General features: G+C 45.4%; 1 protein-coding gene across 1 annotated transcript in view; it reads right to left on the reverse strand.

Moving 5' to 3' along the window:
- The window catches only part of SKP2 (S-phase kinase associated protein 2), a 79,853-nt gene that overhangs the window by 48,699 nt on the left and 5,681 nt on the right, over nucleotides 1–25,473 (reverse strand). Inside the window, 3 exon segments of the mRNA XM_029578827.1 lie at nucleotides 4,875–5,018; nucleotides 13,337–13,416; nucleotides 13,418–13,449. Coding sequence (XP_029434687.1) covers nucleotides 4,875–5,018; nucleotides 13,337–13,416; nucleotides 13,418–13,449 — 256 coding nt within the window.

Here is a 25,473-nt window from a genome sequence, read left to right on the forward strand (position 1 = left end):
AAGAGCAGCAAACTCCGCAAGTCCTCTTGGGGGAGAGGAACTGGCTCCACCAGCTGACTAGCGGCAAAAAGACCGTGCTATATAAGGGTCCTCAACCCCCTGCTCTACCACCTCAGCACCAGGAGGGATGGTCCAACCAGGACCTGCCAATCTCCTGGGAGGAAATCTTCCAAATACTCTTCTCTATTTCTCTCTCTTTTTTTTTTTTTTTTTAATTCATTTCTAGACTGCAGGTATTGACATAGTTACATGATGTTAGGTTCCATATTAGGAGCCACCACCCAGGAAAAAGATCTAGGCGTCATAATGGATAATAGTGGATAATACATTGAAATCATCGGCTCAGTGTGCTGCGGCAATCAAAAAGCAAACAATGTTAGGAATTATTAGGAAGGGAATAGTGAATAAAACGGAAAATGCCATAAATGCCTCTGTATCGCTCCATGGTGAGACCGCACCTTGAATACCTTGTACAATTCTGGTCGCCGCATCTCAAAAAAGATATAGTTGCGATGGAGAAGGTACAGAGAAGGGTGACCAAAATGATAAAGGGAATGGAGGTTAGGACTGTTCAGCTTGGAGAAGAGATGGCTGAGAGGGGGATATGATAGAGGTGTTTAAAATCATGAGAGGTCTAGAATGGGTAAATGTGAATCAGTTATTTACTCTTTCGGATAATAGAAGGACTAGGGGGCACTCCATGAAGTTAGCATGTAGCACATTTAAAATTAATCTGAGAAAGTTCTTTTTCACTCAACGCACAATTAAACTCTGGAATTTGTTGCCAAAGGATGTGGTTAGTTCAGTTAGTGTAGCTGGGTTTAAAAAAGTTTTAGATAAGTTCTTGGAGGAGAAGTCCATTACCTGCTATTAAGTTGACTTAGAAAATAGCCACTGATATTACTAGCATCAGTAGAATTGGATATACTTAGTTTTTGGGTGCTTGCTAGGTACTTGTAGCTTGGATTGGCCACTGTTGGAGACGGGATGCTGGGCTTGATGGACCCTTGGTCTGATTCAGTTTGGCATGTTTTAATCTGCTGGAGACAGAAATACTGAGAGACTGCAGGTGGCACACCAGGTTATGTGGCAGCATCAGCAAAACTTTCTCTGCTCCATCTGCTGGAATGAAGGCAAAACACAAGAGTCTAGACTGATCTGGGTACATACAGGGAAATACTGGTTTTGATGTCTGATCTGTAGAACCATAACTAGGAGTAGGCAAGAGGAGCAGCTGTCCAGGACATGAAGAACTTTGGGAGCAGAAAAAATGACTTAAGCACAAGTGTGGCCAGCAGCAGATGAAAATCCAGGAAGAGTCCTGAAGAGGAGAGGGGAAAGGAGAAACAGGGACTAGGGATCAAACTGAAGAGATGGAGGAAGAGAGGAGCAGGGATCAGGGTATGGGTGGGACCACAAATCTGCTTGTCTGAGCTGTGTGCTAACACATCTACAGCTCTACTAACCTGTCTGACAGTTTCCAACCATAAGAAGGAAGGTAGAACTTTCAGGCTTGTTTTTATTGTTGTATTCATGCTCAATTTTCACCGCTTGGAGCATTCTTCCAGATTTTTTTATTTAAAAAAAACAAAACTTTATACCACCTCCCACAAAACAGGAGAACCTAATTATATACAACTGGGCAGACACTGGCATCCAACGTCACAAGTGAGGAGGAAATCTCAGCTTGCTTGGAATTTCTCTCAAGCTCTAAACTGAAACTCTTCACATCAGATACCACCACCTCCTCCCAGTGGGCCACGCCAGCCTGAGAACCTGCCCACAATCACCGGTGTGCCCCGAGGACTGAGTTGAGAAGCACTGGAATACAGCGAAAGGAAACAAGGACTGGGGAAGTCCCAGTCTGGCCACTAAGTCAGTCTGAACAAACCTCGCCTTACCTGCAGCACTTCCTTATCACCAGAAAGGAAGAGAAGGAAACAAGTAACAAAACAGAGAAACACTCCAAACACAGGAAATTAGAAAAAAACAATAAGGTTTAATCATTTTGTATTTAAAATGTGCTATAGTACACAGTTTGAATCACGGTGACCCAAAAAGCTTCGCGTATAGCATTGATTGCTATATAATATTGTCAATATTTTTGTCTCCTTCCTGCCAGTCCTCTCTATGCTGCCTCTCTCCAGTTTGCCCTCCCTGCCCATGCTGTCACTCCCTTGTCTCATTCCTGCCCATCCTTGCTCCCGATGCTTCTGCTGCTCTCATCTTCCTTCCAATGCTTATATTTTGCAGCTGGCTCTTAGATCTGGACTAGGATTTGTCCAGATTGGGTAAGCATCCTGCTGCCTTACAAAAATAAAAATACACAAATGGGGAGGAATGAGAGGAGAGCCAGGAGCCGGTGGTGAGATTCCCCTTCCCTGCCTATGTACCATCGCAGAAGTGCTAACGTCAGTGGGAGTTTCTGTTTGCCTGGCTGCCTACCTATATCATCCAGGCAGCAGTAGCATCTTGAGGGGGATCGAGAGGACAGCTAGGAGCCAGTGGGTGAGATTCCCCCTCCCCTGCCTACATACCATCACAGAGGTGCTGACGTCAGTGGGAGTTCCTGCCTGCCTGCCTATATCATCCAGGTGGCAGTAGCATCTTGAGGGGGATCGAGAGGAGAGCCAGGAGCCAGTGGGTGAGATTCCCCTCCCCTACCTACATACCATTACAGAGGCGCTGATGTCAGTGGGAGTTCCTACCTGCCTACCTATATTTTTTGAGCAGTAGTTGTATGCAGCCACTAGCACACTACTGAAGCCGCGTGCCTTTAGCATGGATTTCTTTCTTGGGTGCTTCTTTTCTTATGGGGAAGAAACCGAAGGCTAAGTTCTTCTTAACACCCTCCACCATCCACGGGCCGATGGATCGACATCTAACCTGGCAAATTGAGGAAGCCACATTGGACTGTGATGGGGAATCCTCTTTGATTTTGGGGGCCTCCTCAAGTCTTCGCATGAATCTACCCCCTCTACAACAGGGAACAGGTGGAGACCCCCCCCCCCCCCCCCCCACGAGAGCTGAGTGGACCTGATGCTCAACTCATTGGTAATGTTCCTTCCTTTGTCAATTCACCTATGACTGTGGATTTGGTACCAGTTCCTATTGTGGATGTGGCCCTGACTCTGGTTGGAAGGTCTCCTTTACCTGCTATTCTGTCTTTTTCAGATACGTCGGGCGATCCCTCTGATACTAGGGACATTACTTTGTTGGACATCTGGCAGATGGTACTCGGGTTGACAAGTCTTTATCCATGTCAATGTTGTAGTTATATAAAATAACTGAACATACTAGAGTTAAATTACAAGGGCAGGATTTACATTTGAAAGCTGCAGATGAGTCAATTTCCAATGTGAAATCTCAACAGAGTATGCTGCAAGCTACTAATATTGCTCATAGAAAATTTAGAAAGTCAGTTTGGAGGAAAAAACTTAGCTTTTCAAATTTTCCTCAGACAAGATTACTTTCTGCTTTTGAATTATTCAAAAGGTATTTAGTAGAAATTTCGGCTATTCCTGAAAATAAATGACCTCAATCATCAAATATTTAATACATTCCTAAAGGCAAGAGAGTAGTAACAGTGGATGAAGGAGCTGCAGACTCTCTAGTGGTAGAGAATCTCAATCTCTCTGACTTTTCAGAATTTTCTATTGATGTTATTTCCTCTAGAGTTACTCTCCTTGTTTCATGTGCACTAGAGCAGGATAAGAATCTTATTTTTCAGAAATTTTGCACTTATAAAGATAGGTTGTTCTGTGGTCAGCATATGTTCAGTCTGATGTTTCCCGAATAATGCAAGGTGATCAGAAGCAATTTTTACAGTTAAAAATAGAATTATTGAATTAGGAGCTACTTTTGTTTCTTAGATATCCATGTAAATGTTTGGTTACCTTTCAAGGGATGAGATTTGTGTTTACTGACCCTTTACACCTTGAGACTTTTATTAGGGGTAAGACAGTTGGTTAGAGGGTTTAGAAAAAATAAAGCAGTATACTCCAATTCGTATTATCTGTATTTAATGTGTTTGATGGCCCCCATTTAACATGGACTGAAACAGGTATATTATTTATTGTTGTATTAAAGATATTCTCATCTTGTTTCCTTAATTTATTTCTATGTTCCTTATTATTTCATTTATTGTTAATGAAATCTCTAATAAAAAAAAAAAAATACAGATAAACTGCTGCCAAACAGAAGAGAGATGCCCCAGTAAGAGTTGGCGCAAGAGCATTCCCCATTGCAGAGCTGCTTCACACTGAAAGCACAGAGAAGCAACTGCATCCGGCAGGGTGATCCACAGCAGGCATGGCCCACACAGCAGTAAAGTCAATGTACGCACCGACTTCACCGAGGAAGCTCTGAAAATTCCCCAGCAGTCGGCAGAGAACATGCACACATTCACACGTGCGACGTTACAACTCCTCTTCGGGATTGGGCGTAACTTGCATCTGGACACTTCTGCACATTGCGCCTCCTCCCAAAATGCCTTTTCTCAGTGCGCATAAAACTATGTGCAAAAACGAGTTCCTCACGTTCTTTTACCCGCACTAAGCCCAGGTCAGTTTTAGAACAGCCATTTATGTGCCTCAAACTGGATTCTATACATGCAAATGCCTTTGAAAATTACCCACCAAGCGCCCCCCCCCCCCCCAAACGACTTAGCCAAGACGGTTACTCTAAGCTTGTGACAACTGGTAACCAGGGAGACAATATAACAGCAAAGGTCCCCTCTGCCATAAGATGTGGCAGAAGGGGACAGAAGATGACTAGACACTAACAGCAAGAACACAGGGTTCAGCCTGCAAGCACTGGGCATGGAGCAAGGTATTTGATCACTGTAGGGATGACTGACATTTGGATCTTCTTACCTGGAGTTCTTAAATAAAGGGTCCCCAACACAAGCCCTCGGGCAACGCAAGGCAACGATGCCAGCAGAGAGCACCTGACCTAGCACTCCTGAGAGCAAGGTCTTGCCCGACACGTCCAGGCTGTGCCAGAGCGACTCGTCAAACCTGGAGGGCAGAAGAGAGACAGCAAGGTCAGCATGCTGAGCACACTTCGGGGAGAGATCTCCGTGCGTGTCGGAGAGTTGCAAATGCCAACGGTGTTTTCACAGGATGAAAATTCTGCACCGTTAAAATTATTTAAACCGTCCTGCTGCAGCACCACCAAGCATTGCCAAGGCCAGTACGTGTTAACTGAGGCTTCTGCATCAGACATTTACTGGCTAGAGTGGGACATGCTGACAAAATTAAAGCCTTAGACAGCAAAAGGAAAGCTGCTCACCTATTAACTGGAATTTTGCCCATCCTGCCTGCAGGTGGAGACAGAACAAAAAACAAACAAAAAAACTCCACATGGCCCCTCTTCCTATAAACTGCCACGTCCAACTTCTCAGCCTCCATTGCAAATTCTTCCCCAGCTGCAGAACATAGTAACACCTCGTTCAAACAATGTTGCAAGGATACAAAACAAATGAAAAGATGCGCCCTGTTCCTTTGTTTTCATCTCATTACCCCACTTCACTCAAGTTTACCCTAAGAGACGATCTCCACACCCCATGCATACTTACAATTAAACCTTTTTCTTCAAACCTTTAACAAATCAGGAACAGATCTTATGCATTATAAGGAGCCATGATATTATTCACAATAGGATGAAGATACCCTCAAAATAGGCAAGACTGATGGCAAGTTCTCTCGCGACTGTAACATTGCGAGAACCCTTACATCTTAATTTCTGCCTTCCAATTAATGTGCATTAGGGATGGTCTCCCTGGAGATGAAACAGTAATCAGATAGACAGCCTCTTCTTGCAAGTAAACGCCACAGCTAAGCTACAGATACACTGACAACAGCTGCTACCAAGACCTCTCTATCTAATTAATAGGTGCACTTCTGCATCGAGGATCTTTAACACCTTCAGGATTAAGGGAACAAGAGGGAAGATGGAGGCCAATCTGCCCCAGCTTCCACTGTGCCCATTGACAATGCTTTGGGATCTTCGAGTGCCCACTATTTTGTTTGTATGCTATTAAATTCATCCCCAACATTCCCCATTTCTGACATACTCTGCTTTATACTGCCGCAAAGTCTTGGCAGACTTTGTTCCTTCTCAAAATAGTCAACCTTGGCATTTAGTGAACCTGAGACACAAATCACCGATATGCCCACTGCAGCACTTTGCTTGCTTCCAGCATCATGGATTTGCTTTTGATGATTATGCATTTTCACGTAGCTAAGCATCTGAATTAGCCATGCTGTCTGGGTACGTCTTCCGTGCCACTAGGTGGCGGAGCTGTAAGTCTAGTAAAATCTTTCAGCTAGGAGCTCCCTCCTGCATGTTGCCAGTATTGCCTCAGGCTCCTCAGTCAGATTTTTTCCGTGTGACAGTTAGCCTCACGGAGCTCCTCTCTCCTGAGAGAAACTGAAAATTGTGAGGAAAAAGTTTGACTAAATTTGACAAAAGTTAAAGAAAAGATCACAAAAAACCAGCAGTTTTTAACATCTCGGAGATCTGCTGAGCTATGCCTCATCCAGGTTTTAAATTTTGCTCATGTGGCAAAATTATGTTGGCCACAGATGGCCATTCATCTTGTTACCTCTGTCTCGGACCTCTTCATGATCAAAAGAACTGTATGGACTGCAGATGCAAGTCCCCACGAGCTCAAAGACAGCGAGCTGCAAAGATCCAAGACTTGCAGTCCAGAGCTTCAGGCTCTTATACCACTTCTGAAGCCTCTGTTCGCTCCTCTCCAGGTCCTAAGCGAAGACAGAAGTACCCGTCATCGAGGAGAGCTTCTTCAGTTGACTCCCCCAGGTCAGGACACCTTGCTGTGACTGCTAGCCGAGAATCGGTTCAAGGAGCGGGGGATGCATCGGTGGCAACGTGGCTGCGTGCTTCACTGACACATTCGACTACATCAACGCATCAACGCTTTGGAGATAAGAGAGCCGACGCCATATTGAAGCGTGGTCTTACTGACGTGTCGAAGCATTGAAGCATCAACGCAAACCTCATACTGCATCAAAGAAGCATCGACCCCAACGCATCAGACGCATTCGACGTTGACGCATAGACAATATTGCAATGCAATCTGCTTCAAGCGACGCATCTGCGATGCAACCCACTCCTGTCAATGCACTGGGGGTTCCCCTGATGCAGCCAACTCCTAAACTTCCAAAGAAGCATCATTCTGGTCATAAAGGGAAGAAACAAGTTTCAACACCTTTGCTGGTAAATCAGAGGGCAAGTTATCAACAATACGCCTTTCGGACACATCTCTATCATCTGGATCATAGTCTTCTGCTTCTGTATCATCCATTGGTACACAGATTCCAGGAAATGTTTTGCCTTCACAACCACCATTAAGGCCCGCACCATCTCAACAACCATCTTCGTCGGCATTAGCAACACAAGCAATGTCTCAGATCACCATTCTTAATCAATTGTTACAGTCGGTAGCAACATCCACAGTACCACCTACTGGTCTTCCACAACAACCATTATCTGTTCCGGAAGATCCAGCATTACCTAGTACAGCGCCAAAAAGCCTCCCACCTTCAGTTACCAATTACAAAGGACATTTCGGATTCAGATACTAGCTCAAACTCATCAACGGGTTACCCCTCTGATCCACCAGACTTACCTCCACAACCTTCTTCCCCTCCGGAGGACCTCTCATATTCTCAATTTATTGAGAAAGTTGGTCAGATATTGAACGTTGAAACCAAGAGGATCCCGGACCCCCGACAAGAAATGTTGGGCATCCTAAAAATATTTGATGTTCCCAATGAGCCAGTGGCTTTGTCACAACACGAGGTTTTAAGAACTTTAATGGAAAAAGCATGGGACAATCCTTTATCCACTCCAACATCTCGGAAAGTGGATCTCAAATACCGGATGAAGGATTCTGCCTTTCATGCTGCAATTCAACTTCCACACCAATCAGTCATGGTTGAATCTGTGATGCAGAAAGCTCGGAAGGCAAAGATACATTCTAACACTCCTCCAACAAGAAAATAAGTCCCTAGATGAATTTGCTAAGTAATCCTTCCAATCTGCAATGCTCAATGCCAGGATACAAAATCATCAGTTTTATATAGCCCAATACTTATTTGAGAGCTTACAGGCACTAAAACCACACCTACAACAAGCATCTCCAGATGACATTACCTATTCCATATTATAACTTGGAAGAAGGGATAAGACACCTTTTAAGATCGGTGCATGAGGGCTTCGATATATTAGCTAAATCTTCAGCAAATGCCTTAGCAACACGATGTCTTGCGTGGTTACGCTCTAATGCTATTCGTGATGACGTCCACGACAAGCTCGCAAATTTACCTTGTCGCCCGGATAATTTGTTTGGGGACCAGTTTACAGCTACCATTACAAAGCTTAAGGAACAAAAAACGGCGGTCCTTTCTTTTACAGCACCTCAGCATTCCACCACAACTCAACGTCAATACACTGCTCCTGCTTCTTACAGGAAACCATTTTTCAAATCTTATAAACCATATTATAAACTTCAAACGTATTATCCACCAAGGCAACAACCATATCAACCACCAGCATCTCGTCAGCGTGCAAGAAACCCCCATCAACCTAGACAAACTGTTAGTCAGCCAGCAAAACCCACATCAAGTTTTTTTAAAGGTTGTTCTGCCACCACTACCACCGGGGGGGGGGGGGGGGGGGGGGGGAGATTATCCAATTTTCTTCCAGCTTGGACCAAGATAACATCGGATCAATGGGTACTATCCATAATACCAGACAGATATTCTCTCCATTTCTCCTCCCTTCCCACCCTTCCACACCAAATAGCTTTCGCATCTCACAAATCTCATCTTCTGCAAGAAATACAGCTTATCTTACAAAACAATTGTATTCAGAAGATACCTTACCCAGAGAAACATCTAGGGTTTTACTCCCAATATTCCTAATTCCCAAGAAATCAGGAGGACTACGCCTAATCTTAGACCTCCGTTCACTCAACAAATATCTTCAAATGGAGAAATTCAAGATGACTTCTCAAATCCATTCTCCCCTTTCTTCAACCTAGGGATTGGATGTGTTCACTGGACCTGAAAGATGCATATGCACACATACCAATGCATCCCAATTCCAGATGTTACCTGTGTTTCCAGATGGAAAATCAACACTTCCAATACAAAGTCCTTCCATTTGGCCTTTCCTCTGCCCCAAGAGTATTCACCAAATGCCTAGCAGTGGTGGTGGCACACCTTCGACTACAGGGGTGCAGATATTCCCTTATCTAGACGACTGTCTGATAGTTGATGAGTGAGCCTGAACAGAAAACCAACATGGTGAAAGAACACCCCCCCCAGAATCCTCGGATTTCCTTAGCCTGCTTTGGCTGAATGAACTCAAAATGACTTGCTGAGAATGGCTTGCAAACTTCAGTTGGTCAGGCAGGCAAGCTAGCACCAGAAAGGTGAGGCCTATTCATTGGGTCACAAAGAAGAAACCAACGGCAGGAGCTTCAGGCACTATTCTCAGGAGTTTTTACATCAACACAGCCACAGATGTGTTAATTATCTTGACCAGTAAGATTTTAACAGAACAAAGGACTATCACTTAACACAGAAGCAGGCAATCAAGCACTATTACGAGACAATCTTCTTCGAACGATTTCGTGCCTAGACAATCTTGGTCTTCTCATCAACTACAAAAAATCAAATCTGGAACCCACTCAGACTTTACAGTTCATAGGAGCTCTCATAGACACAATCCAAGACCAGGCATTCCTGCCTCATCAGAGGGCATTAACTCTCTCAACGGTAGATACAACCTCTTCGCACTACGACTGTGCCAGCGCGCCAGGTCCTCACTGTTCTTTGACATATGGCTGCATCCAGTTTATGTGGTTCCAAATACGCGCCTCCATATGCGCCACCTCCGATGGGGTTGAAACATCAATGGGACCAATTTCTCCAACCATTGTCGACCCCCATCTCATTAACCAACAGCATGAAACAGGATCTGGAGTGGTGGATACTTCTAAACACTGCAAGCGGGCTCCCCCTTACGCCCATTACGCATCAGATCATACTAATCACAGATGCATCCCTCACAGGATGGGGAGCACACTTGAACCACTTACAGACACAAGGTCAGTGGACTTCATATGAACAGACACTGCACATAAATCTTTTGGAACTGCGAGCGGTACGTTACGCCCTTCGAAAACTTCCTTCGGTAAAGAATTGTAATGATTCACACAGACAATCAAGTTACAATGTTTTACATCAACAAAGAAGGAGGGTCCAGTTCATGGAACCTATGCAAGGAAACAGTTCAGATTCTGGAATGGGCCCACTGCAGAAATATTCATTCATTGCCTTCTTAACAGGCTCATCTCCCTACAGGCGACTTATCCGCCAGGCATTCACAATTCAAGAGAGACAGGATTTTTTCACCCCCACGAATGGGAGCTAAACCCAGAAGTGACCAGCCACATATTCTCGATTTGGGGTCTCCTATCCATAGACCTCTTTGCAACAGAAGTCAACACAAAACTAAAGACCTTTAGCTCCATTTACCCGAGCCCACACAGTCTCACTCCAGATGTCTTTTTAATCAGTTGGACACAATCTATTGTACGCATTTCCTCAGATACCTCTCATCGCTCGAATGATTCAGAGGTGTATCTAAGACCAAGTGGATATCTAATACTCATAGCGCCGGCATGGCCAAGACAGCCATGGTACAGCTACCTCCTACGCCTATCAAATTGCGATCCAATGCCTCTAGGAGACAGCGATCGCCTTCTTAGACAACGGATCACTGCTACATCCCCTCCACTCTTCCCTACACCTCATGGCATGGAGATTGAGAGGCTCACATACCAACATTTGAACATATCTCCAGCTCTCCAGGACATATTACTATCCTCAAGGAAACTTTCCACAAGGCTCAATTACCAGAGAAAATAGAATTCGCTATAACTCCTGGTGTTATCCACAGGAACAGACCCATTCACTTGCTCACCAGAACAACAACTTTCGTACCTTCATCTTGCTATACAGTGACAGACTCACCACTTCCTCTTTATGGGTACATTTAAGCGCTATTGCAGCTTACCACATTCCTCTTAATGGAGAACCTACTTCATGTCGTTCTTTAGTTTCGAGATTCATAAAAGGAGTACTGCACCTATGTCCACCTTTACAGAAACCACCGGTGCCATGGGATATTAACACAGTTCTTGAACAGCTCATGCTTCCACCGTTCGAACCTTTAGAAACTTGTCACCTTCGTTACCTTTCGTGGAAGGTACTCTTTTTGGTGGCATTAAACTTCAGCGAGACGGATAAGTGAACTACAAGCCCTGGTTCACTACCCTCATCATCTTCAATTTCATCATGACAAAGTGACCTTACGGACACAACCGAAATTTCTTCCAAAGGTGATCTCCAGTTTCCATATTAACCAGACTATCACCTTACCTACATTTCATCCAAAACCTCGTCACAATGATAATGATAGGAAACTACATACTCTAGACTGTAAATGTGCACTGGCTCACTGCAGACAGCGCACAGATTCTCCCACTAGTCCATCCCAAACTATACTGCTTTCCAAATACATTTTTTGGAACTGAAGCCCTAGCTCATTTGCAGCTGGTACATGGTCATTCTCAGCTCCGTTAAGGAAGAGTAAGGTGCCTCGATTTGAAGGCTCCATGGACGAGCTTCCCATCTACTCTTCCCCGCATCTGTAGCCAGGTAAATGAGCTACTGAAACCCTTGACATGCTGCATCCACTTTGACACTCTCTCGGGATTCTATGGAAGAGCAGCAGAGCACAATGTTCCAGGCTGCTAGGGGAAAAAAAAAAAAGATGTAAAGCCACCTCCTCCTGAGCTTCACTCACTTTACTAAATCTATAGGGAACACCAATCAGACCTTGTGAGGACAATTCTGGGGCTGCCTGTGGGATGGGCAAGCTCCCTAGAGTACTATGTGCAATTCTGGTCACCACATCTCAAAAAACATACAGAAATAGCGCAATTAGAAAAGGTATAGAGATGAGTGACCAAAATAATAAAGGGTCTGAACGGCTCCCTTAAGAAGAAAGGTTTAAAGGAATTAGGACCCTTAAGCCTAGAGAAGCGACGGCCTGAGGAGAGATGTAAGAGAGGTTTATAAATAATGAGTGCAGTGGAATGAGTAAATGCGAATCAGCTATTTACTCTTTCAAAAAATACAAAAAGACTAAGGGACACTTCATGAAGATAGTAAGTAGCAATTTATCAAGGATTATTTTTCATTTTAAAAAAACAGCTCTGGAACTCATTGGCAGAGGATGTGGTAAAGGCAGTTAACATAGCTGAGTTCATAAGATGTTTGGATAAGTTCCTGGAGGAAAAATCCATAAACTATTAACTAGGTAGACTTGGGGAAAACCTCTGCTTATCCCTTGGCGTAAGCAGCATGGGATCTATCTACTATTTGGGATCTTGCCAGGTACTCGTGACCTAGATTGGTCACTGACAGAAACAGGATACTGGGCTTGATTGACCCTTGGTCCGACTGTGTATGTTAGTTCTTACACAAACTCCTTGCAGAGGTTCCATGGCAACAGCACACAACCGTCCGGCTTCCAATCTCTCTCCTCTAAAGTGACATTGAAAGTGACGTGGTTACAGTGCTGCTATCCTCTGTATTCTGGCACAGTAATCATGGGAGCAGACATGCAGGACGGCTATACTATTACCTCCAGGATTATAGCCTGTGACAAGACACTGAAACAATGGCTACACTGCAATCTGCAGTGTTGCAGTCTGTCTGAACATTAGAAAAAATGTGCGAATGTATTTATTCATTCACTTTTGTATACCAGTATTCGTGGGGACATCATATCGGTTTACAACTAGACAATAAAACATGACATGATCAAATTAAAATACATTCGTATGTATTGCCCACTCATGGCTTTCAACCAAGTCAGTTATGGTTGCTAGAATCAGTTCAAGTGTATGCCAAAGTCTTGCAAAAACACAGAAAGATGCATAGATGTACTATAAAATATGCTGCACCAGCCTCAGTTGCGATTCCAACACATCTGGCAACATCCCAAGCCTTCTGCCACTAGGAAACTACCTTTATCTCCACTGCTGGTGAGGCAACAAGAGCAGAGGAGCCAGTTACAGCTATACATAGAAAAAGAGGTCCCTCTGCCTATTTGTTCTGTCTCTGCCTGTTGGCATGGAGGACCCAGACCTGGTATCTGGGCTACTGTAGGTATCATGGAGAAGGCAGAACCATTGCACACCACTGAAATAACAAATGGATGAATCACTTACGAAAGGCGATGCCATCGTTTACAGACTTGAGACACTTTCAGCAGATCAGTTAGGGGTAAATACGAGAAGATGCCTAGCAGTTAGCTCATCTGGAAGATTACTCCATGAAAAATCTGAAATACACACACATACAAGTCCAGAAAAAGGTATTAGGAAATCCATTTACTTCCTACTACTGTGTTCCCTAGCAATTTATCAAGGACTATTCTTCATTTAAAAAAATAGCATTTGCACACTATATTTGACCCTTTATTTTAGGGATACACATATATTTATTTAAAAATTATTTATCAATCGCCTAACTGATAAAAAGGAAAACTGGTTCTTACCTGCTAATTTTCGTTCCTGTAATACCACGGATCAGTCCAGACACCTGGGTTCATCTCCCCCTATCAGCAGATGGAGACAGAGAAAAAATCCTCGCTGACACCGTATCTAAGCAACCGTGCCACCTGCAGTTCGTCAGTATATATCTATATCAAAGCATATAATAGCAAAAAATATGGAACCATTAAACAATTAACAAAACATGGAATGCAACAGAGATCAATCTTACAGCTGAGCAGACGATTCTCCCCTTAATATAACCCCCTTCTAATTGGGCGGGCTCTGGACTGATCCATGGTACTACAGGAACGAAAATTAGCACGCAAGAACCAATTTTCCTTTCCCTGTACGTATCCGGATCAGTCCAGACACCTGGGATGTACCAAAGCCCTTACCCAGGGTGGGACCTGGAGAGTCCCGCTTGCAAAACACTCCTCACCAAAGGAAGGGTTTGCCAGAGCCCTGACATCTAAGCGATAGTGCCTTGCAAAAGTATGCAGCGACTTCCAAGTCGCTGCTCTGCAAATTTCCTGTGGGGAAACAAGTTGAGATTCCGCCCACGAGGCCGCTTGCGAACGTGTGAAGTGAGCACGCAAGCCTTCCAGAACTGGACGACCCCATGTAATATAAGCGGAAGAAATAGCCTCCTTCAACCATCGTGCAATAGAGACTTTGGAAGCCTTGGAGCCTCTATTGGGACCACTCCACAGCACGAAGAGATGATCGGACCTCTAAAGTCATTAGTAATCTTGAGGTAACGCAATAAAGCTCTCCAAACATCTGGATGTTTGAGCTCCCTTGCATTAGGATCCAACGCCGGTAAGTTAGGAAAAGCCGGAAGTTCCACTGACTGATTGACATGGAACGCTGAAACCACCTTTAGTAAAAAGGAAGGTACCATCCGTAAAGAAACTCCAGATTCCGAAATCTGAAGGAAAGGATCTCGACAAGGTAACGCCTGTAACTCAGAAATTCTTCTAGCCGAACAAATGGCGACAAGAAAAATTACCTTAAGTGTCAAATCCTTTAACGTAGCCCTTCGGAGTGGCTCGAAGGGAGGTTCAACACAGAGCTTTAAGAACTAGATTAAGATTCCAGGACGGACAAGATTTACGAACTGGAGGACAAAGATTCATTGTACCTCTAAGAAAACGAACCACATCCGGATGAGACGAAATAGAAGAACTTTCAATTTTGCCATGGAGAGAGCCCAGAACTAAGAGATAAGCCCTTGGTGAAGCCATCCTGTAAGAAAGATAATATTTCAGGAATTAAGGCCCTAAGAGGGCGAATTCCCCTGACGGAATACCAGGACTCAAAAATCTTCCATACCCGAACATAAGAGAGATTAGAAGACTTCCTTCTAGACTGTAATAAGTGGTGACTACAGAGTCCAGGTAACTTTTCCTTTTCAAACACCTCCTCTCAACAGCCATTGCCGCTAGACAAAAGCGAGCAGCCTGTCGAAAAATATAGGACCCTGTCGAAGAAGACACGTCAGGTGACCGAAGCGAGGCGGGCTGTCCACCGCCAGGTTAACCAGATCCGCAAACTACGGACACAGAGGCCACTCCGGAGCCACCAGAATTACTTCTCCGCAATGCTTTTCTATGCGACGTTAGAACCTTGCCCACCAGCGGCCACGGAGGAAACACATAGTAGAACTCCCTGAGGCCATGGTAGAACCAGAGCATCGACCCCTTTGGCCCCGTACTGTCTTCAGCGACTGAAGAATCCGAAGGCCTTGGCATTCCGAGAGGTCACCATAAGGTCAACGTGAGATAGACCCCAACAATCTCGAATAAACTGCATGGTAGTTTCTGAGTTTCCCATTCACCTGGATCCAAGTGTGTGCGACTCAAGAATCCGCTTGAACATTCTCTGTTCCTGCGATGTGGATGCTGCTAATCTCTCTAGATTTCGTTCCGCCCAGAGCACAACCTCTGCGCCTCTAGAGCCACCTGCTTGCTTTTGGTTCCGCCCTGACAAATTATTTATGCTACTGTTATAGCGTTGTCAGATAGAACTCAAACCGGATGATTCCGTAGTAATGGCAGAAACTCCAAGGCCAAGCGAACCACCCTGGTCTCTAGACAGTTAATAGACCACGTAGACTGTTTGTTGGATCAGGATCCCTGAACCGAATGGGACTGACAAACTGCTCCCCATCCAGAGAGACTGGCATCGGTAGTAACCACCATCCAGTCAAGAACGTAGAGGTCCACTCCCTATCTAAAGCCACCATGACAGACTGTCTCTCGGCAAACCCTCGAGAGGAAGCGGATAGGATATTCTTCCGATACTGACTTCCAGCGGGACAACAATGCGTCTGTAGTGGTCTCATATGGAAAAAAGCCAGGGAACCAAGTCCAGCATGGAGGCCATCGAGCCGAGTACTTGTAAGTAGTCCCAGACCTGGGTACCTGCAACTGCAAAAAGCGGCGGATCTGGGCCTGAAGTTTCAAGGTTCGATCTTGAGAGAGAAAGACTCTGCCTATAAGAGTATCGAACCAACCTCTTAAATACTCCAAAGTTTGTATTGGTGATAGCTGACTTGTCGTGATTCACTACCCAACCTAGGGACTGTATGACAGAGAACTCGATGAACTAACTTGCGGCATAGGGACTCTGACTTGGCTCTGATCAACCAATCATCCAAATATGGGTCAGCTAGAATACCCTCCTTTCGAAGGAAAGCTGCCACCACCACTACCACCACCATCACCTTGGTGAAAGTCCGCGGAGCCATGGCAAGACCAAACGGAAGAGCCTGAAACTGAAAACGTTGACCCAGAATCATGAAGCGGAGAAAATGCTGAGAGTCCTGATGGATGGGAATGATGTAGATAAGCCTCCATGAGATCCAAAGAAGCCAGGAATTCTCCTTTGCATAAAGCTACTATGACTGACCTAAGGGTTTCTATCCTTAATTGTGGCACCTTGAATTTTGCATGGACCTTCTTTAAAATGGAGTATCGACCGAAACGAGCCCTCCTTTTTGAGGACCAGAAAATAATGGAGTATATCCCCTGACGGAGCTCCGCTCTGGGAACTGGTACTACTGCACTTAATCAACATAACCGGTCTAGAGTCAGTTGTACCGCTGCCCGCTTGACCGGATAGCTGAATGAGGAAATTAGAAAAAGCTCCCGTACGGGATGAGAAAATTCTAAAACGTAACTGTTTCTTATCTCATTGAGAACCCACTGGTCCCGAGTGATCTTGGCCCACTCGTCGTAGTGCCGTTAAGTGACCTCCTATAATAGGAACGACGGAGTGGACCAGCCTGGCATCATTGGGTAGACTTACCTCCTGCTGAGGAGCCACCAGAGGATCCCCTAAAGGACCTTCTGGCTCCACGAAAGGATTGTCACCATGCTTGCCCCCACGAAAAATATTGTCTCTATGTCCCGGCATACCACGGGTAGGCCGCAATCTTCTGTCGGAGTGAAAACAAGACCTTGATTGAAAAAATCTCTTACCCTTAGGTTTATCCTCAGGTAATCTGAGGACTTTATTGTCTCCAAGAGACTGGATCAGCTGCTCTAGATCCTCGCCAAACAAGAACTTACCTTTGAAAGGCAAGGATGCCAATTGTGCCTTAGAGGAAACATCCGCCGCCCAATTGCAAAGCCAAAGCAACCTTCAGGCGGCCACAGCTGATGCCATTACTCTGGAGGAAGTACGCACCAAATCATAAAGGGCATCCGCACTGTAAGCCACAGCTGCTTCCACACGCTCAGCCCTATCCATGTCCACACCTGATTGAGACAAATTACCTTGAAGCTGCTATACCCACCGGAGACAAGCACGCTGCAAGAAACGTGAACAAAGCGCTTCACGCAAACCCAGGGATGCCACCTCAAAAATCCTTTTAAGGTTTAACTTCATCTTACGATCTTGTACATCTTTTAAAGCAGCCGAACCAATAACCGGAACGTGGTGCGCTTAGTCACAGCAGACACCGCTGCATCTACTTTCGAGACAGAAAAAAAATTCTAAATCCTGTTCTGGTAGAGGGTAAAGTTTCCCATGGCTCTGCCAACATTTAAACCAGAATCAGGAGTCCCCCATTCCTCTTCTACTAACTTCCTAACCAACTTGTGGTAAGGGAAAGAAGTTGGAGGATCTCAGATAGGCACCTAGTACGGGTCCTCGCTGTCCATATCCTGGTTCTCCTGAGGATTTTAACCCCAAGAACCTGGGTAAGCCAAGGAAGCAAAACCTCCCAGCTCTTCCCCTTTTAAAAGGCGAACCACCTTAGGATCCTCTGCCTCATGAATAAAAGAGACCAGGTCATCCCCTTGATCCACATCCTCAGTAGACGGAATAACTGGAGCCACCAGGGGAGATTAGCCATTACCACCAGGAGCTATGATAGCGTCCTCCGGAGTCAACCACCCTAGCTGAATCACCCTGCAGGCGAAAAATCAAGGCCCTGTGCTAAGGGAACCCTATTACCAGGCATAAGAGACCCTCCTAGAACACCCCCACCCCAAAGGACCCTCAGTGGGGCTGGACTGGTGGAATCTGTGGCTGTGTAGTCCCTCAAGCCGCTTTCTGTCTAGCCATATAGGCATCATGAAGTAACAAAACAAAGTCTGTAGAGAAAAGCCTCCCTGCATCAAAACCAGCATGGTCTGGTTGAAGACAAGCAAAAACAGATCTTCCCTCCCATTCTAGCCCTCCCTGCCCGTTCCTCAACCCGGAATAGGCCGGAGGACAGAGATGGAGGACCCTCCCCCGACACGGGAAACTGCTGTGGCAAAATCCAAAATGGCTGCCGATCCTACACCGGCCGGGTGAGGTAAAAAAGAAGTTAACAGCCGGTCCAAAAGACAACGATACTAAACGCTTTTAGCGGGAGAAGGGAGCCACAGACAAAACCCTCCCCACAGTCGGCACAGTTAGTGCATACCCCGACCTATTAAGCCGGGAAGAATCAGCCAGTATGAACGCATGCCCTTCCGCGAGCCATAAGGTAGAGATAAATTAAAATCCTCTCTCTGAAATACTCACCACGACAGAAGAAAAGGTCCCCCAAAACAACAGCCAGAGCCCCACAAAAGCTCCTACCTAAGGGGGGGGAAGTCACTCGTCTGTAGAGCAGTGCTCCGGTGCAAACACAGTTGGTTTTTGTTGGGGTTTTTTTTGGGGGGGGGGGGGGGTGGTTTAATTAGCTTTAGTTAAAAATGAACAACCTGCCCTGAAAATAGGCAAAAATAGCCAAAAATTCTTGTAAAATAGTATGTAAAGAGCCTGCAGCTGCCTCAGCGGCCTCATGAAGGAGGGATCCGGACAACCAGATTTACACCTCATGGCACCCAGACCAAGCACACACAACGGTACCAACCCTTGGCTTGGCAGCCTCAACCGGACAGGAAAGAATCCTAAGGATTCTAAAAACAAACAAAAAAAACCCCGGGAGGAAGGCTCAAAGAAAAATATTAGCTAAAAAAAAATTAGCCAATTGTAGAATTGCAGGATTAACAGCCCTGCCATCAGCTGGAGGACATAGAAATACTGACGAACTGCAGGTGGCATGGTTGCTTAGATGCAGTGTCAGCGAGGTTTTTTTCCTCTTGTCTCCATCTGCTGGATAGGGGGAGATGAAACCCAGGTGTCTGGACTGATCCAGATAAGTACAGGGAATCTTTCTAGGCAATGTACAACATTAAAATTGATTTATACAATAAAACAATATTCATTAATTAAATGGGGGAGGGGACCATGAAATCCATTAGTTAATGGAACAAAGTCAGCATGGCTTTACCCAGGGCAAGTCTTGCCTCACAAATCTGCTCACTTTTTTGAAGGAGTTAACATGTGGATAAAGGTGAACTGGTAGATATAGTATACTTGGATTTTCAGAAGGCTTTTGACAAAGTTCCTCATGAGAGGCTTCTAGGAAAAGTAAAAAGTCATGGGATAGGTGGCGATGTCCTTTCGTGGATTGCAAACTGGCTAAAAGACAGGGAAACAGAGAGTAGGATTAAATGGGCAATTTTCTCAGTGAAAGGGAGTGGACAGTGGAGTGCCTCAGGGATCTGTATTGGGACCCTTACTTTCAATATATTTATAAATGATCTGGAAAGAATACGACGAGTGAGATAATCAAATTTGCAGATGACACAAAATTGTTCAGAGTAGTTAAATCACAAGCAGATTGTGATAAATTGCAGGAAGACTTTGTGAGACTGGAAAAATGGGCATCCAAATGGCAGATGAAATTTAATGTGGATAAGTGCAAGGTGATGCATATAGGGAAAAATAACCCATGCTATAATTACACAATGTTGGGTTCCATATTAGGTGCTACAACCCAAGAAAGAGATCTAGGTGTCATAGTGGATAACACATTGAAATCGTCAGTACAGTGTGGCTGCGGCAGTCAAAAAAGCAACAGAATGTGGGAATTATTAGAAAGGGAATGGTGAATAAAACGTAAAATGTTATAATGCCTCTGTATCTCTCCATGGTGAAACCGCACCTTGAATATTGTGTACAATTCTGGTCGCCGCATCTCAAAAAAGATATAATTGCGATGGAGAAGGTACAGAGCAGGGAACCAAAATGATAAGGGAAATGGTACAAACTCCCCTATAGGAAAGACTAAAGAGGTTAGGACTTTTGAGCTTGGAGAAGAGACGACTGAGGGGGGATATGATAGAGGTGTTTAAAATCATGAGAGGTCTAGAACGGGTAGATGTGAATCGGTTATTTACTCTTTCGGATAGTAGAAAGACTAGGGGGCATTTAAACTAATCGGAGAAAGTTATTTTTTACTCAACGCACAATTAAACTCTGGAATTTGTTGCCAGAGGATGTGGTTAGTGCAGTTAGTATAGCTGTGTTTAAAAAAGGATTAGATAAGTTCTTGGAGGAGAAGTCCATTACCTGCTATTAAGTTCACTTAGAGAATAGCCACTGCCATTAGCAATGGTTTACATGGAATGGACTTAGTTTTTGGGTACTTGCCAGGTTCTTATGGCCTGGATTGGCCACTGTTGGAAACAGGATGCTAGGCTTGATGGACCCTTGGTCTGACCCAGTATGGCATTTTCTTATGTTCTTATATTATTAACCAAGCAGATTTCTCATTAACCATGTTTTTAACATTTTTCAGAACTTTAAAAGATCTATTTCTTCCCTTATATTCAATGGATGTTTGTTCCAAAATTTTGGGACAGATGAAGAGAATAATCTGCTCCACAAACACACATGGTGAAAGATCTTAACTACGGGAATCTGTAACAGATGTTTATTTGCCGAGCGCAAACTTCTACTTGAGCCATATCCATGATCCCGATTTTCCAACTGTTTTGCGCCAATGTCTCGTCTGCTCTTAAAGGCCAATGTCAAAATTTTAAATTTGCATTTCTCTGCAACTGGGAGCCAATGAACTGCTCCCGCCTGTCACTAACCTTGCTGTCATATTTTGAATCACTCGCAATTTTCGTACAAGATCTAACTAGGAGAGCCAGAAACAATGCACTGTAAAGATTAAGTAGCGAGAGTAGCAGTGCATAAGCCACAGATTCCAGTGCCTCATGATCTAAAAAAGGATTAATGGTCAGACAGATGATGAAATGCTAAGAGAAATCAGGGCAGCAAACCAATTTGGCAGTGCAATAATAATGGGAGATTTCAATTACCACCGCCAAATAAACTTTTGCACGGAGGAATGGCGTCGGGTCCGAAATAACAGTGGACCTACGGTTCCCAGCAAGTTGTTATAGTAATTTTTGGCAATTCCAATAGAAGTACTATTGAAGAAGCATTGTTTACCGTCCCATCTGTAAAACGCATGGGAGTGCGGGATCAGAGAGTCAAAAAGCGTATGTCTCTGAAGCAGCAGTGTTGCGAAACGCGCGCGGACTACTGACTCCAAAGGGAAGTTATACCTTTCATATCTTTTACAAAAGTTTAAAAAGTTATAAAAAGTTAAAATTTGCATGTTTGGATGTTGGATCATTTGGACCGATGATTAAAGATGACCCGATAAAGTGCAAAATACACAAGTTCTAAATTGGAAGCACAGCGGGTGGGATGATGGTCCCTAACTTCAAAAAAATTTCTTTGATATAATATACAGCAATATATAGTATCGCAGCATTTCAAACAAGAAAAATATTTTGAACCACGTTGTTTGTTTTGATGTTACACTGATCGTGGTGTCTTTGAATTAAGAGATATTGTTTATATTAGATTTCAATTACCCCAATATTGATTGGGTAAATGTAACATCAGAACTTGCTAGAGACATAAAGTTCCTGGATGTAATAAATGATTGCTTCATGGAGCAATTGGTTCAGGAACCAACAAGAGAGGGAGCTATTTTAGATTTAATTCTTAGTGGAATGCAGGATTTGGTGAGAGAGGTAATGGTGGTGGGGTCACTTGGCAACAATCATAACATGATCAAATTAAACTAATAAATGGAAGGGGGACAATAAGCAAATCTTTCAAAAGGGAAACTTAGATAAAATGAGGAAAATAAAAAAAAACCGGAAAGATGCAGATGCAAAGGTTAAAAGTGTTCAACAGGCTTGGACATTGTTTAAAAATACAATCCTAGAGGCCCAGTCCATATGTATTCCACACATTAAGAAAGGTGGAAGGAAGGCAAAACGATTACCGTCATGGTTAAAAGGTGAGGTGAAAGAGGCTATTTTAGCCAAAAAACATCCTTCAAAAATTGGAAGAAGGATCCATTGAAGAAAATAGGATAAAACATAAGCATTGTCAAGTGTTAAAACATTGATAAGACAGGCAAACGGAGAAGAAATTACTTACCTGATAATTTCATTTTCCTTAGTGTAGACAGATGGACTCAGGACCAATGGGGTATAGTGTACTCCTGTTAGCAGTTGGAGACGGATAAGATTTCAATCTGATGTCAGCTCCAAGTACATATACCCCTGCAGGAAGTGCAGCTCTTCAGTATTCTCCTCGAAAAGCATTGTGTGACTGACTGATTGATTAACTTAATAATATGATTAACTTAAATAACTTCATAACTTGTTAGAACGTTTAAAACTTGATTAACTTGATTAACTTGATTAACGTGAACTGGTTGATTGACTATAGCTGGAGACCGCCAGTGTACTCAACTGGAAAGCGTCAACACCCGGCAGGGTGGATGCCCTAGGTAGATGAAAACATGGCTTACCCTTGATTCATTGACAAAAAACCATGTATAACGGCAGCCAAGGGTGGGATGCTGAGTCCATCTGTCAACACCCGGCAGGGTGGATGCCCTAGGTAGATGAAAACATGGCTTACCCTTGATTCATTGACAAAAAACCATGTATAACGGCAGCCAAGGGTGGGGGTGCTGAGTCCATCTGTCTACACTAAGGAAAACAAAATTATCAGGTAATAATTTCTCCATTTTCCTAGCGTGGTAGCAGATATACATCCCATTGGTCCTGAGTTCAAAAGCTACTCCCGAACCGGGTGGAGGCTGCCCGTGGTCCACTTAGAATTGCCCTTGCAAATGCCGTGTTCTCCTGAGCCTGCACATCCAGATGGTAGAATCTGGAGAAAGTATGGATAGAGGACCACGTTGCCACCCTGCAAATCTCGGCAGGTGAGAGCATTCTAGTTTCTGCCCAGGATACAACCTGGGCTCTGGTAGAATGGGCCTTGACCTGTAGAGGTGGTGGTTTTCCAGCTTCTACGTAGGCTGCCTTGATGACTTCTTTGACCCAGCGGGCAATGGTTGCCCGCGAGGCCGCTTCTCCTTGCCTCTTTCCGCTGTGAAGGACGAAAAGGTGGTCCGTCTTTCGTACTGGTTCCGACATTTCCAGGTATCTGGATAGGAGTCAGCCGATGTTGAGGTGGCGTAGACTACGGGCTTCTTCCGAATTCAAGCCATCCATCGTTGGTAGTGAGATGGTTTGGTTAAGGTGGAAGTGTGAGACCACTTTGGGGAGGAAGGAGGGCACCATGCGTAGTTGGATGGACCCCGGGGTGAGTCTGAAGAAAGGCTCACGGCAGGACAGTGCTTGTAGTTCCGAGATGCGGCGGGCCGAACACATGGCCAGCAAGAACACAGTCTTTAAGGTTAACAGATGGAGGGACGGGCCTTGGAGGGGTCTGAAGACGGATCCCGCTAGGAACTCCAAGACGAGGTTGAGGTTCCATAGAGGTACTGGCCACTTTAGTGGTGGGCGGATGTGTTTGACTCCTTTCAGGAAGCGTGATACATCTGGGTGCGAGGCTATGCTGTCACCCTCGCTCCCGGAGCCGTAGCATGACAATGCTGCCACTTGTACCTTGATGGAGTTGAAGGTCAGACCCTTCTGTAATCCATTCTCTAGGGCATGCCAGAAGCTCCTTGGTCGCTGGGTCCAGGGGGTACATGGCTGACAAAGCTTGTCCCCCTTTGAATGTGGACTCCGGAGCATTCCATTCTAGGTCAATTAGCTGTTGTGCTGCCTGTAAGAGAGGAAAATGGAGAGACGTCTGGCGAAGGCCCTCCAGCAGGGTGGTTCGTTCTAGGTTCCCCCGAGGTGCCTTGGCCCGGGATAGCGAGTTCCATTAGACATTGGGATACGAGGTCCGGGAGCTCGTCCTTTGTGAAGAAGTGTCTCATGTTTCGGTGTGGCTCTGTCCCCGAGGGGAGTTCCCCCCTCCTCCAGGGGCTCGACTTTCTCTTCGGAGAAATCAGTGTCCCCGTAGGTGGGGCTTCTGGGTGGTGGGAGCCTGTCCCTAGGCCTTGAGGGTCCTGGGGCATGAGGGTCCTTCGGTGGAGCATGTGGCTGATCAGCCAGAGGTTCAGTTTGCATTTTGACAAAGGCGTGAATCCCCCTTGAATAACTCCACCACAAGATATCGACGCTGGGTCTAAGTTGAGGGGCGCAGGTTCCCTGGGGGTCCCCGTCTGTGGGGCGGACCCACTGAGGCCTGCTAGGTCCGGGGTACCCCCTGAGGAGCTATCACTGAGCCCTGGGTGGGACTGGCCCTGACCTGGGTCCTCCAGGGCCTCCTCACTCTGTGTGGCTCTGATGTGGCATGTAGGGCAGAGGCCTTGAGTTTTTATTCCTGTTTCTGGAAGTGCCATGTCTGTGGACGCGTAAGGCCCCTCAATTGCGCCTGAGATGTGCGCGCAGATAGGCGCCTAGCCGTTTAGATATACGCCCGGCTCTGTACATGCAACTTATGCACGCAAGGTTTTATGTGCGCGTAAGTTTTATGCGCACAAGGATTTTTGTGCGCTTAGCTCGGGTTGTGCGCTGGGATCGAATGGCGGGGCGGCCGCAGCGAGCGGGTAATATGGCGACCTCCTCGGAGGGGTCTCCACGAGAGCAGACCCTTGGAAATAGCCGGGGTCTGGCCCTGCTAGGGCAGATCAACCCGGTGGCACTGGTTCCGATAGGTGACCTGTGCCTCCTCCTCGATCCTCGGAGACCGGATTCAAACAGAAGATTTCTACCTTACCTTGTCTTCGGCGCTTCCCGGTTTCATTCCGGGCGGTCTCTGGCTGCGGGGTGAGAGGGCAAATACCTTCACCACCGCGCTCGAGGGGTGCACCCGCTGCCTCTCCTCCGCGCCCGAGGATCGGGGGCTAGGTTCTCGCCGCGATTCAGCCGCCGGACCGAGGCTCACCTCCGAGGGACCACGGAAATCACCTCGGGAATCTCAACTGGGGGAGGGACCCGAGGGTATCACCGCAGGAGAGCGGGGCTCGTCTTCAGGTAGGTTTTCCCCTTTAATTTTGGTTTTCTTTTTTGGATTTGGTTCAAACGCTGCGAGAGCGTGCAGATAGTCCCTAACTGCTATGGAGACGGAAAATACTGAAGAGC

The sequence above is a fragment of the Rhinatrema bivittatum genome, chromosome 1, assembly GCF_901001135.1.
Source record: "Rhinatrema bivittatum chromosome 1, aRhiBiv1.1, whole genome shotgun sequence".
Taxonomy (NCBI): domain Eukaryota; kingdom Metazoa; phylum Chordata; class Amphibia; order Gymnophiona; family Rhinatrematidae; genus Rhinatrema; species Rhinatrema bivittatum.